The sequence below is a fragment of the Lissotriton vulgaris genome, chromosome 1_1 (assembly GCF_964263255.1).
Source record: "Lissotriton vulgaris chromosome 1_1, aLisVul1.2, whole genome shotgun sequence".
Lineage (NCBI taxonomy): Eukaryota > Metazoa > Chordata > Amphibia > Caudata > Salamandridae > Lissotriton > Lissotriton vulgaris.
Window position 1 is genome coordinate 538,329,802 of NC_141685.1, and position 12,054 is coordinate 538,341,855.

Below are 12,054 nucleotides of genomic sequence, written 5' to 3' on the forward strand. Positions count from 1 at the left end.
CTTCATGCAAGACGTATTCAATGGCTGAACTGATGCATGTGGAAATTAACAGTTTTTCCTTGTGTGGGGAAGCATGGCAATTAGTAACCAACTGGTATTTCTGTGATTCTGAAGACATAGTGAAATATTGCTGGCTTTTTATCACTTTAACTATAATAAAGTGGCAGGTTAAGAGGCACATCCTTAATTGAACAACTTTCAAATATACAAAGATATTATAAAACACAGAAGAGCTTTATTGCTTGAAGAATACAGCATATGAAAAAGCACACAAACTTCCAAAAGGATATGTTACAAGAATCTGACCAAAACAATTACACCATACATACTGGGTACAACAGCAGACGTCTCAACTCTGCATTAGAAAACTAAGTTGATGGAACAATACTTTTTTCTAAGCTTTAAAGATAGACCATTTTTAAATACACAGTGTAAAGGTAGGAATGATACAAATTAGAAAAGCCAACACTACATGAAAAAGTGGCTCACTGTACTTGATATTACTACCTTTGGTGCGGAGAATTTCACAGAAAACTCCATATGTCAGATCCGTTTGGGCCAATTCATGCAGAATCCACTGTATATATTTAACAAATAAAAGAAAAGTGTTCTCCCGTTACTGCATTAGATGTATTCAATATGCAGGTTGTCTCTTCGCTAACATTCCTAAAACGGCATCAAATGTTGAACCACCAAAGGCATGCAAACTAAAAACTCGTACTACTTACTATTCAAATGACTGACTTGCATCACAAATTAACTGTTGCGGCCAGAGCCTTAATGTAAGTTTTGTTCCAGTGGTCTGTCACATTCTGCAATGGTCTATTTTCAGAAAGTGATTTGCCACTCTGTGTCAATTGTAAGTAGCTTTAAAACAGCAGAAGATGAGTTTGTGGGTAGCAATTATTTAAGTATAAGTGGATGAGAGTAGTCTTCAGAAGCGAGATTCTTCAGTCGAAGGGTACTCCAGGCAAAGCACAAAGAGAACTTGTGATCTTCCTCTTCCTTTCCCAGTAGCATTTTATTTCCTCCCATTGCCTCGCTGGATCCTTTTTTATTTGGATTCAAAACCCCAATCAGGAAAAACCTGCATTTCAAACACTATGTTCAGGTGTGTCTGCATCCATGGTCTACATGGTATACTGATGGTAAAGCTTCATCAATGAGGCAGGTAACTCCCTTGAGCCCACAGTCCCTTTCCCAATACATGGGACAAGATAAGCGGGCTGGATTTCCGATATGGTACCAGTGCCACATCACGCAGGAAGGCCTGCTTTAAAGGCAACAGTACTCACACACCAGATGGGAGCTATAACACGGGCAAGTCGGCTGAAGTAGAAATGTCTAGAGGAAGAAAGTAATTCTCACTGGCATTCTCCATGTACTTTTCATCATGCCTTTAACTGCAACCAGGACTCCTATTTTAAATGAGAATATCGGTCTTTTTCACTGCTACAGTTACAGGCACTAATCAAAAAAGGGAATACAAGGATAGCAGGCTCAAGGTGGTGGCTAAACGTTTGAGTAGTTTCACAGCAAGAATCAATAACTACTGTACACAATTATTAAACGGAGATCACACTAGCATAACCAAGCTTGCAATGTCTGCTACCAAAAGTCCCCTGGGCAGTGGCACTGCCTACGGACATCACCATATATGTTTTAATTGATGCTGTTTTGGTCCACCAGCATGAATGGGCAGAGCAGATTTGTGAACGAAGAGCCCATACAAACGGAAATACTAATTTGCCTACCTTCTTTAATTTTAACACAAATACTATTTTCTCAATTTTAAAGGTCACTGCCTGTGGTGCCATTCAAACATGTTGAGTGCTTTAATAATACAGTGAAACCAAACTACTAACTAAGCAAAAAGAAAAAAAAAGGTTGGTTGTGCCATTGCTTAGGTCAATTAATAGAAAGTAGAAAAAACGCCAAATCAAAAAAAAATAAAAAGAGCCAATTAAGGTGATAAAAACTGAAAAAAGTGTGCCCTGTGTTTACTGTATATATGCTCACTGTCTTGCTCCCACCTTTAATGCTAAATTGTTTACAATTCCCAATGGAATCAATTCTGCTCCACCGAGGTCCAGCTATACATTTGAAAAACATTAGCATGGTAAGCATAAGCATGCATACATAATACCATCAGGTATTCAAAGAAGAGCCTGCCTTCCGAAATGGGTTCGCATTGAAACGGACACTGCCTAATTATTTCCAGACTAATAGATACAATAATAAAACACTGTCACTCCAATATAAAGAAGAATGAAATTTCTACAACTCTTATTTAACATACCTCTTGATAATCTGGTGAACGGCTCATTTATTTTCACAAATGTAGTAATGGAATATTTATTGCCGCATGTTATATGTATACTTATAGATGTACATTTATTACATTTAAAAAAAATGGGCGTTTAGAAAACTAAGAAGTCGAGCTAGCCTTCAATAACAAACTTCATTGATCAGATGACAAGGACCAGTTTCCTTATCCCACCCAGATCCCAACCCACAAAAATGAAATAATTAAAAAAGTTCCCGATGTAAGATTTTATAGTTTAGTTAAAAGGGAAGAGATGTGTGAACGTGTGTAGAGCTCCTGTATAAATCTTACTATATTTTATAAACGTGTATATTGAATGTGGTGTAACACTGTTTTTTTATAATCAAACAAATGACTCACTGCTATCTAAAATTTCCATAAAGACCATTAAAAATGCTTTCCCTGAAAGGATCCTAACCCTTCAATTTGCATTAGTTCAAAAGGAGAGTTTAGCATGAACAGCACGACAGCTGAGACTTAACAGTTGACATCCCTAGAATACCAATGGCCACTCCACCAAGATGCATAAAAAAATGACATAAGCATTCATGATTTCCTTTTTGCAAGAAAAAAAAAGTTGCAGGAGTTTAAAGAAATCCAATGGTGGAATTTCACATATCTTCATCGTCCTCATCCTGAGAAGATCCTGCTTGATTCGATGCGCTGGCAGAGGCGGCTGCGAGTTGGGCTTGTTGGGCTGCTTGCTGCATTTGTAGCCACTCTTGTTGCGCCAGTTCTGCTTGTTGCTGTCTTGCCTGGATAATCAAAACAAAATTATAACTAAAGACGAATGTAATTTCCCACAATGAAGGCATGTCGAATACAGGCACTTCCACCACAGAACACTGTAATCACCAAAGGCAAATATACAAGCTTGTGGATCGCATAGTACCACAAATCATTATATTCGTCCAGCAGGAAGGACCTCCTCCTCCCCCCCAAACAATTTATTATTTTAAGTTTGTCACCTTGTAATAAACAGGACTTTTTAGGTTTCGCCTGTCGAAAGCTGCGTACTGCGCAGCCTTTCGCACAGGCGAAATCTTATGTTAGAACAGTGTGGCCTTCGTTCCGCCTCTCTTCCATTGGCTAGCTCCATAAATGGAGGCTAGCCATTGGAAGAGAGAACTGTCCGTCATTTCCCGAGCCGATTGGTGGGCATTCCGCTGATTCTTTCCCTCTCCGCAACATCATGAAGACGTGGCCACTGTAGACGTGTACTTTTTTTATTTTTACACCGATGTTTGTGTTCATTGTTCGCCTTGTCCCTGTCACGCTGGCTGTTTCCTGACCCCCTCTCGCTGTCCATGTGCCCGACCCCCCCTTCCGCTCTCCGTGTGCCCGTTAACCCGCGCCCCCCTCCCGCTGTCCATGAGCCCGTTCACCCGCCCCCCTCCCGCTGTCCGTGAGCCCGTTCACCCACCCCCCCTCCCGCTGTCCGTGAGCCCGTTACCCCGCCCCCCCTCCCGCTGTCCGTGTGCCCGCCCCCCCCCATCCGCTGTCCCTGTGATATTTTAGTAAACGGTTTCTAGGAGACGATATTCATGTCAGTTGATATTCTGACAATGTATTCTAGTGCTACCATGCCTGTGTGTCTAAGCACTAACTTTTAGGCGCATGCTTGGTTGTGATCTGTTTATGCCGGAATCTTGCTGTTGTGCCGTTGCGCCCTGAACCTCAAACTTGTATGCCATTTCCAGGGGCCGATGTCTGGAGTAGCCAAGGATACCAGCTGCTGTGGTATAAATTGAGGACAGGGGCCTGGATATTTATACCCAGAAGCAGAGCTTGTGGCAGACCCAGAAACCCATTAACATACATAATGCCAGGTGGTTAGAAGGTCACTGGGGACTGATATAAAAGGACGCGCACTAATTGCTTTGATATGAAAAGTTTTATCTACTCTTAGGCTAACCCAGTTCGGCGCTTTGTTCCATTCCCGCAGACTGTTGTAAGGAAGAGATCTCTTTCAAGAGGCTGCCTGCTATCATTTGCTTTGTAGATGTTGGTTTACAGGCCTGCCTTAGAGTCACTGATTATACTGCAGCCCCATATGGCATCATTAATGACGAATTAAAGCCTTGCAAAGATGATTGCTCCAAGGATAGGTCAGAGAGGCGACCTGTTGCTGTTTCGGACTCCTACCTATTTCAGAGACAGAGGTGCCAGGCTGCCTACCTGGGGTTGCTGCCGGCCGGTCCCGGTGCGCTCCGGCGGGGGTTGCTCCGATGGCCGTGTGTGCTGAGTCCGGGCTCCACGCCCCTGACCCCGCGGCTTTAGATTCTTTTTCCTTTTCGTCCCTGTCCCTGCTCCGTTTCCCTTTTCTCGTGTGCTTTATCACTACCCTCTCTCTTAATTTCTTTGCACCCTTTCACTTTTGTCCTGCTCTTGCAGTGTGTCTTTTCTCCCCCTTTAATGATAAGGGTCGTTTTCGTTTTAGCCTTCTCTTCCGGTCTTTCCTGGCCTCTCCCAAGTCTCACTCGTTATGTTCTGCTAATTTTTCCCCGCCCTCTCTTTCACTGGCCCTCTTTCACACTTAATGACACGCATCTCTCCCTCTTTCTTATTCCTGATTCCCTCTCATGGCCATTATTTCACAGGAAAGTTCGTGCCGCATATCTTCTTAACTGCTCACCCTTTGTTACCAATCTAGAACAAAGCCGCCTGGAGAAGAATCAACACCGCTGTGTAATGCACAATAATTCCAAAGTAAAATACCGTGGCATCGGTCAGCACCTCGCCCCACAACACCCGCTGCAACAGGTTGTAACACCAAAACTTGTAGCTTGCGCTTCCGTTTTGTTGCTGTTTAGCAGCAGCCCTGCTACTGTGAATTCATGGATTGTTTCTTTCTCGTGTATTTTGATGCGGCGGCAGTAAACGAACCAGGCTCAGAGCTTCTGAAAACTTTGCGCCCTTCTGTCCTAACGCCGCCTGATAGGATCCGAAAAAGCAAACCGGTAACGTGATTAAAGGATGTAGTATATGATATGGTACTACCACTTTATTTATATTGATGGGAATACATTTATACGGTTATGATTGTGTTTGTGCTCATGTGTTTATTGAACATGCATACAAGTAAATATTTATGGCAGAGTAATGACAATACATGCGATTTTACCTTGGACACAGTGCAGCTGTTGTTCTGAATATGGTATTGGTATTAGCGTCCCAGTTTTTGCTTCTCAAAATCTGGCCACCAAGTTTATACCACTGTGTTCACCCTCATTTTTTCTCTATTCACATCTCCTCTTTTCATCCTTCCCTCGCTTCAATCTTCATCCTGCCATTTCCTCTCTTCCTTTCCTCTTCCATTACTTCCCAGGAAACTTTGCGCCTGTCTACCCTTCAGAGGACATTTATGAGTGCCTGTGAGCCATAAAGCACATTTCTTGTGCTTCATGCAAAACGGTCAACCACCAACCAGCCCTTCGATAAAGCTCTTGTTGAGCGTAGGTGCTTGTATTGCCCAGAGTGAGTGAGTGAGTGTGTGTAAATTGATACTTGTATAGAGCACTACTCACCCGCAAGGGTCTCAAGGTGCTTGTACGAATACCGCTGTGGAACCCATCCTGGCTTTCCCTGTGAGGCGTCCACTCCTGGGCACCCCCAAGGTGGAGGCCAGGCATCCTTAGCGTTGTGGGGGCCGTTGTGGAGATTAAGCAAGCTATTGCCCAGAGTTGCAGAGTGGGACTCCATGATTGGAATAGGCATCGAGGCGAGAATTATCAGGTCCGTGGAATTTTGAGCCCATGACCCACCGAGGCGGGGAATTGAACCCTGGTCCCGGGCTACCCCTCTGCATCAGGGTCTGCCGCTCTAACCGTTGAGCCACACTTCTCCGAGTGTGTGTCGCTCTGGGTGTGTGGTAGTAATTTCTGTCTGCTGAGCTCGTCCGTAGGGTACAATAGGTCTCACATTTGCAAGAGATTAAGCTAATGGCAATGTAAATGACAATGCCATTTAGTTATCTGTTTTCAAAACCAACACATAAATACAAATTGTCATTTACAATGCCAATAGCTCTAACTTTTCCAAAGGCGAAACCATTGCATTGTAAATGCTTGTTTGTTTTGATACTGATTACAGAGCTCACAACTGATACCCGAAAATGAATTATTGTACAGTGTAGTCCTTCTCCAAGGGAGTTTTGGAAAATCAACTTGAAACCTTTCCATCGGATAGAACTTGTAATGTATAAAGCACCATGAAATGAATAAACAAAGTTCAAGTAGGATCTTTCTAAAGACCGAACTTGAGAAATAGTCTAATAAAATAGTAGTATTCAACATAAATATTACCAACAAAAATACTTCCATCAAAACCATTGGACGCTTTTATATAGCGCTTACAAGGCCCTGGAGCATCACAGCACTTCATGAAGGTGTTATAAAACAGTACCAGAGGAGAACTACTACAGTGATGCAAAAAGGCCTTCTCAATAGTGGCCGGAAACTAAATAGAAATTGAGAAAGACGAGTTGCATACAAAGTAGAGGGGGCAAGAGCACAGCTAAAGCGCAAGACATGAAATTGAGCAGTAGTTCTAACAAGAAAAGAGTGGCCAGAGACACTATATATTTGGAAACAATCATGAACAGGTGAACAGATGGGGAAAGTAAGAGGTCAGCCATGACATGCTCAAGTAGGCGTAAAAAGAAAGGGTGGGGTACAGAGATGCAAAATGGAAAAACAATGTCGTTCTTGAAAGCATTAGGGTAAAGAGAATTAAAAGATACTAGTGATGGAATGTACTTAGATGCAGATTTGACAACCATACACATAGGAAAAGCAAATGAAGGTGAAAGCAGAATAAACAAGCATTTACAATGCAATAGGTCTCCAGCATTAAAGTTTGAGTTACTGGCATTGTAAATGACAATGCTTTGCATGAATTTTTTTTTAGTTGCAATTGGTATATAAACATTGTTTGTGAATGGTTAGCTGTGAGGTGAGGTTAGAGGTGGTTGGCAATGAAACAACGCCTGTCACTACTTCCTGGATGGGGAGGAGGGAGTATAGAAGCCCATTTGGTAGTGAGATGGGAGTGTCATAAAGCTAGGGAGAATATTTTCTCTTTCCAAAGACCATGACAATTGATTGTGCCAATGTTTGTTTTTAACTAGCCTGTGTGACTACAAAAGTTATCCAAACGTATGCAAATGCGCCAACCCCACTACACTGAGGAATGTTTCCTGTGCATTACACGCAAAAAAAAGCCCAGGCCGATTCCTCACCCTGCTTATTTCTTATTCATTTTATTTTGTCCATTCTTATATCCTGCGAGCCTTTAAAGGTGTTCCTTTAAAGGTGTTAAGGCAGAACTATCATAAATGCACCAGGACTTTTTCAATGGGCAAGGCAAGGGTTAATTTCTTCCCAGATGTAATAATGGAGGGAGGTTTTTATTTTTCAGTTTAAGGCGATAGTTCAGAAAAAGGAGATTCCAGGGGACATTGTTGATCCAACAGCAGGTGGTCAACAATTCTATTCAGTCTTTATCTTCCTGGTTCTTTCTTACCTCCCATGTGGCATTTAATGTAGGCTTTCCAAAGTGATCTAACTTCTGAAGCAGTGGCATCATCTGTACTTTTGTGTAGTAGCCCATCTCTTTATTTATTATGACATTCTTCTAACAATGAGATTTAGTGTACTATTGTTTGATGTTCGACCGTTGCATACCTTCGGGAGGGTACCCTAAAATGGCACAGGGCTATTTGATAAGTGGTTCTGAAATTGCTGCCAAGCTATTATATCTGACTCAGAGCTACTAGGCATCACAAATTGCCTCTTCCATACTTTAATCCAATTTTTAGCTTTGAAACTCCATTTTATTCTCCTCAAGCTGCCCAGCCCTTCATAGGATCCTACTGCTTTCAGCTTTCCCCTTGGGTGCTTCAAGTTAGTGATACCTATTGTCAAGGGGAAATACTTGCGTTTGCACCTTTTCAGTACGCAGTTCACTGCAGATTACTCCCAACTGAGGATGGACCCCAAAGGCAAACAAGAGGAATTATTCGGCCACTGGAATTAGTGAGTCTAACAAAAACAATGTTTGTGTGGCAGGAAATGCCCCCGGAATCCCGCTGCGGCCGCACCGGAAGTCAGGCAAGGCCGCCTGTGACTGGGGAGGGGCTGCGTCCGGACCGGAAGAGGAGGCAGGCGGAGTAAATGCGTCTCACGGAACGGGCTCATGTGAGCAGTGGAGAGCCCCGGGGCCGCTATCAGGAGGTTGCGCAAGTGTTGCGGGGCTCCCTTGACCAAGAGGGAGCCCCGGGAAAGGAGCTGGCAATAGCCGCAGCGTCAACTCTGCGGAGGGTGCACGAGGCACATGCCCGGTGCCTGCCCCTGCCGCGTGCTGAGAGCGGAGTCCCCCAAGATTCGCCCAGTAAGTTAAAAAGGGCTGGGGAGCGGGGGGGGGGGGGGGGGGGGGGGGGGGGGGGTGTGTCTCGGTGCACGTGTGTGTGTGTGTGTGACGGCGGAAGGGGGGCTCGGTGCACTCGTGTCTGTGTGCACGCGTGTGTGTGTATGTGTGGGAGGGGGTGTGCTCGTGAGTGTGCGCATGCGTTAGCAGGGGGAGGTGTGGCTGTGTGCCTCTGCTTCCCAGGAGAGGAGACAGGAGCTGGCCACAGCGAGCACGTTCGCGTGGCCCGCTCCATTCCCCAGCGCGCGGCCAGCTCCTATCCCCTCTCCTGGGAAGCAGAGTCGCTCACAATAGGTCTCTGGCGAGACCGCGCTTCGCGCGGTTAACGCGGAGACCTAAAAAGCATGTGTACCAAGAAAAAAGCTTGGGAGTAGTTGCTATGCTGTGTTGGACAGGCCACATGACGGGCCGCTCTCCCCCGGCTCGACCAGGCCCGAGCCCAGTCATACAAGCACCACACACCACCATTGTACGTCCTACGTCCCCTCAGGGACACCTGCCCTCGAACATGATCACCTCATGGGCCCGATCCACTGCCGACCCATGCGCTCAGCCTGGGCCGCCATCTTGGACACTTCATCACGAGGCCGCCTGGCCCCCGATCGACCTCAACCCTGGGCCTAGCCCGGCCTCAGACATTCCGGCACCACCCTCCACCCAGGAGGTGAGCGAGCTACTTGGCAGGTCAATGGGAGAAAGAGGTGTCGATGGCTCTCCCCCGGCCAGTGCCGCTCGCCCATCGCCTCCCCGGGCGCTGGCTCCACCCCCCCGCTGGGTGTCTGGACTCCCTCATCCCGGACCTCCCGACCTCCAAGTGCGAGGGTCCGGACATCAAAGCCCGCCAGCCCTATAACTGGGGCAGCTCCAGAGCAGGAAGGCAGTTGTATCTTGGAGTCGAGAGACGTAAAGAGGAACTCACCCTGGACGGACTACTGGCGCTGCCGTAGCTCTGTCCTGTGCACCATCGTCCTGCCTGTTGGCGCTGCCACAGCCGTCGTAACCTTCATCCTTCATCGTCGTCCGGATCTGCTGGCGAGGCCGCGGACCGTTGTAACCGTCATCTGCATCGGGACCTGCTTGGCTTCTCCACGGCCCGTCGACCATCCGTCATCCATCCCGGGACCTGCTTGGCTTCTCCACGGCCCGTCGATCATCCTTCGTCCATCTCGGGACCGGCTTGGCTCCTCCACGGCCCGATCAGCAAACACACCGAGCTCGAGGATTGAGAGCTATTTAACTCATTGGCAACTAAGACTGTCCCGCTACCCCTTTTTCCTCAACCAGAGATCAGAACCGAGGGGACCCCTGAGTCCAGACCTCCTTGTATCATATCAACGTAACCTAAGAATTGCCTATAAAGTCTCGTTAACCTTCAATCTTGTGTGGTGTCCGTCTGTGGGGGGGGAAGTTACTTATCTGTACAGTCGTTGGAGACGGCTCTCCCTGGAGACCTCTCCCCGTAATCTCGGCCGACCCTCCCGGTCCGTCTAACATTGGTGGCCAGCGGCGCGATCCGAATCACCGCATAACGTACAGAGAGTAGCTCACCCCACAACGAACAACAATGTCAACTAAAGAGAGCGGATCAACTGAGAAGTTCCAAATGGAAAAACTCGAGGAATACAGCCATCGTGAACTAAAGCAGTTCTGCATCGAACTAGGTATCGCTACCACCGGACTAAGTACCAAGGACGATTTCAAGCATGCCCTAGAATCTTGGGCAGAGACCGGGGATGTCGAAGCCCCTGAGCAAAGCACCGCGAAAAATACCAGCACGGGCCCTGAGGGGCAAAGAACCAGTCTCTCGCAAGACGAGATCCAAGAAAGAGAAAAAGCCCGACTACACGAACTCGAAATGGCCCGACTCAAGATGGACATAGAACTCAAATTGGCCGAGCAAAAAATAAACTTAGAGCACCTTCGCCTCCGAGAAGAAAGAGAGGAGAAACAGAGGCAAAGGGAGCTCGAGGAAAAAAGACTAACGTACGAGCACGAGCGGAACCTAGCCGAGATCAACCTGCGCAAACAGAATAAAGAGTTAGGGGTGCCTGACCGACCGTCCACCCCAGGGACCACGGAGAAAAAAGTGCACATCCCCAAGGATGTGGTCCGAGAATATTTTCGAGAAGACGACATCCAGCAATGGTTTAAGGCCTATGAAATCGCGATGACTGCGCACCGGATCGATAGAGCCGACTGGGGAGCCGGCCTATGGGGCAAATTCCTTAATGAGGGCCGCGATACTCTGTTACAGCTCCCAGACCACCAGATGACCTCCTACGACCATATGAAAGCGGCCCTCCTCACCCGCTATGGCCTCACGCCCGAGATGTACCGTCAGCGGTTCCGAGACTGCACACGCATTCCAGGTACAACTTGGATGGACTATGTAACGTACTTTAGCAGAGCCTTCGAAGGCTGGATCAGAGGGAACAACGTCACGACCTACGAGCAGCTGTTCAATCTGATGGTATGGGAGCATCTGTCCAACAATTGCTTCATTGAACTACGCCAACACCTCCTCGACAGCAAGTTAACCGATCCCCGGCAGCTCGCAGCCGAAGCTGACCGGTGGGAGATCACCAGAGTGGGCCGGAATGGGTCCTACGAGCAGAACAGGAACAACAATGGTCACCCCCGACCCAGAGGAGGAGGAGGGGGCCAAGGACGAGGAAGAGACAACACTCCGGCCGCCCCCACTACCAGCACCACCCCCCCGGCCAACCGGGGCAGCACCCCGGCGCGACCGGGATACAGAGCCAATGTTACATGTCACCGATGCCAACGAGTCGGCCACTATGCAAACGACCCAAGCTGCCCGCAGTATCAGAGTCCAAGACCCCGCCAGGTGGCCGCCGCGGCACTAGGGGAAGAACAGATCTCCGAGGAACAAGAAACAGACGAGCAAGAGTATCAAGAGTGGGAGCCAGCAGCCATGACTCTCGCGTGCTTAGGGGGAAGAGACATGGTCCCGCGGGTCCCCCTACCCGCTAACACCCAGAAGTACAGCCAATGGGTGAGCATCAATGGACAACGGGCCGAAGCCCTTCGAGACACCGGGGCCAGTGTGACAGCCGTCCGCTGTCATCTGGTGACCCCAGAACAATATCTACCGAACATTCTCTGCCCTGTACGATCCGCCGACAACTCAGAGAGTCTGTGTCGGATGGCCTGCGTCCCCTTTGAGTGGGGAGGGGTCTCCGGCATGCTGAAGGTAACGGTCCGAGACGACGCCCCCGTGGACTGCCTCCTCGGAAATGACCTGGAAAGCTCCCCGTGGGCAGCCGTGGAGCGAAAAGAAC

At 47.6% G+C, this 12,054-nt stretch overlaps 1 protein-coding gene across 1 annotated transcript in view; it reads right to left on the reverse strand.

Annotated features, from left to right (window-relative positions):
* Positions 1–215: 215 nt before the first annotated feature.
* Positions 216–12,054, reverse strand: part of DR1 (down-regulator of transcription 1) — a 69,638-nt gene continuing 57,799 nt past the window's right edge. Inside the window, exon 3 of the mRNA XM_086953917.1 lies at positions 216–3,081. Within this exon, the coding sequence (XP_086810043.1) occupies positions 2,938–3,081 (144 nt within the window). The 3' untranslated portion in view covers positions 216–2,937. The remainder of the gene's footprint in view (positions 3,082–12,054) is intronic.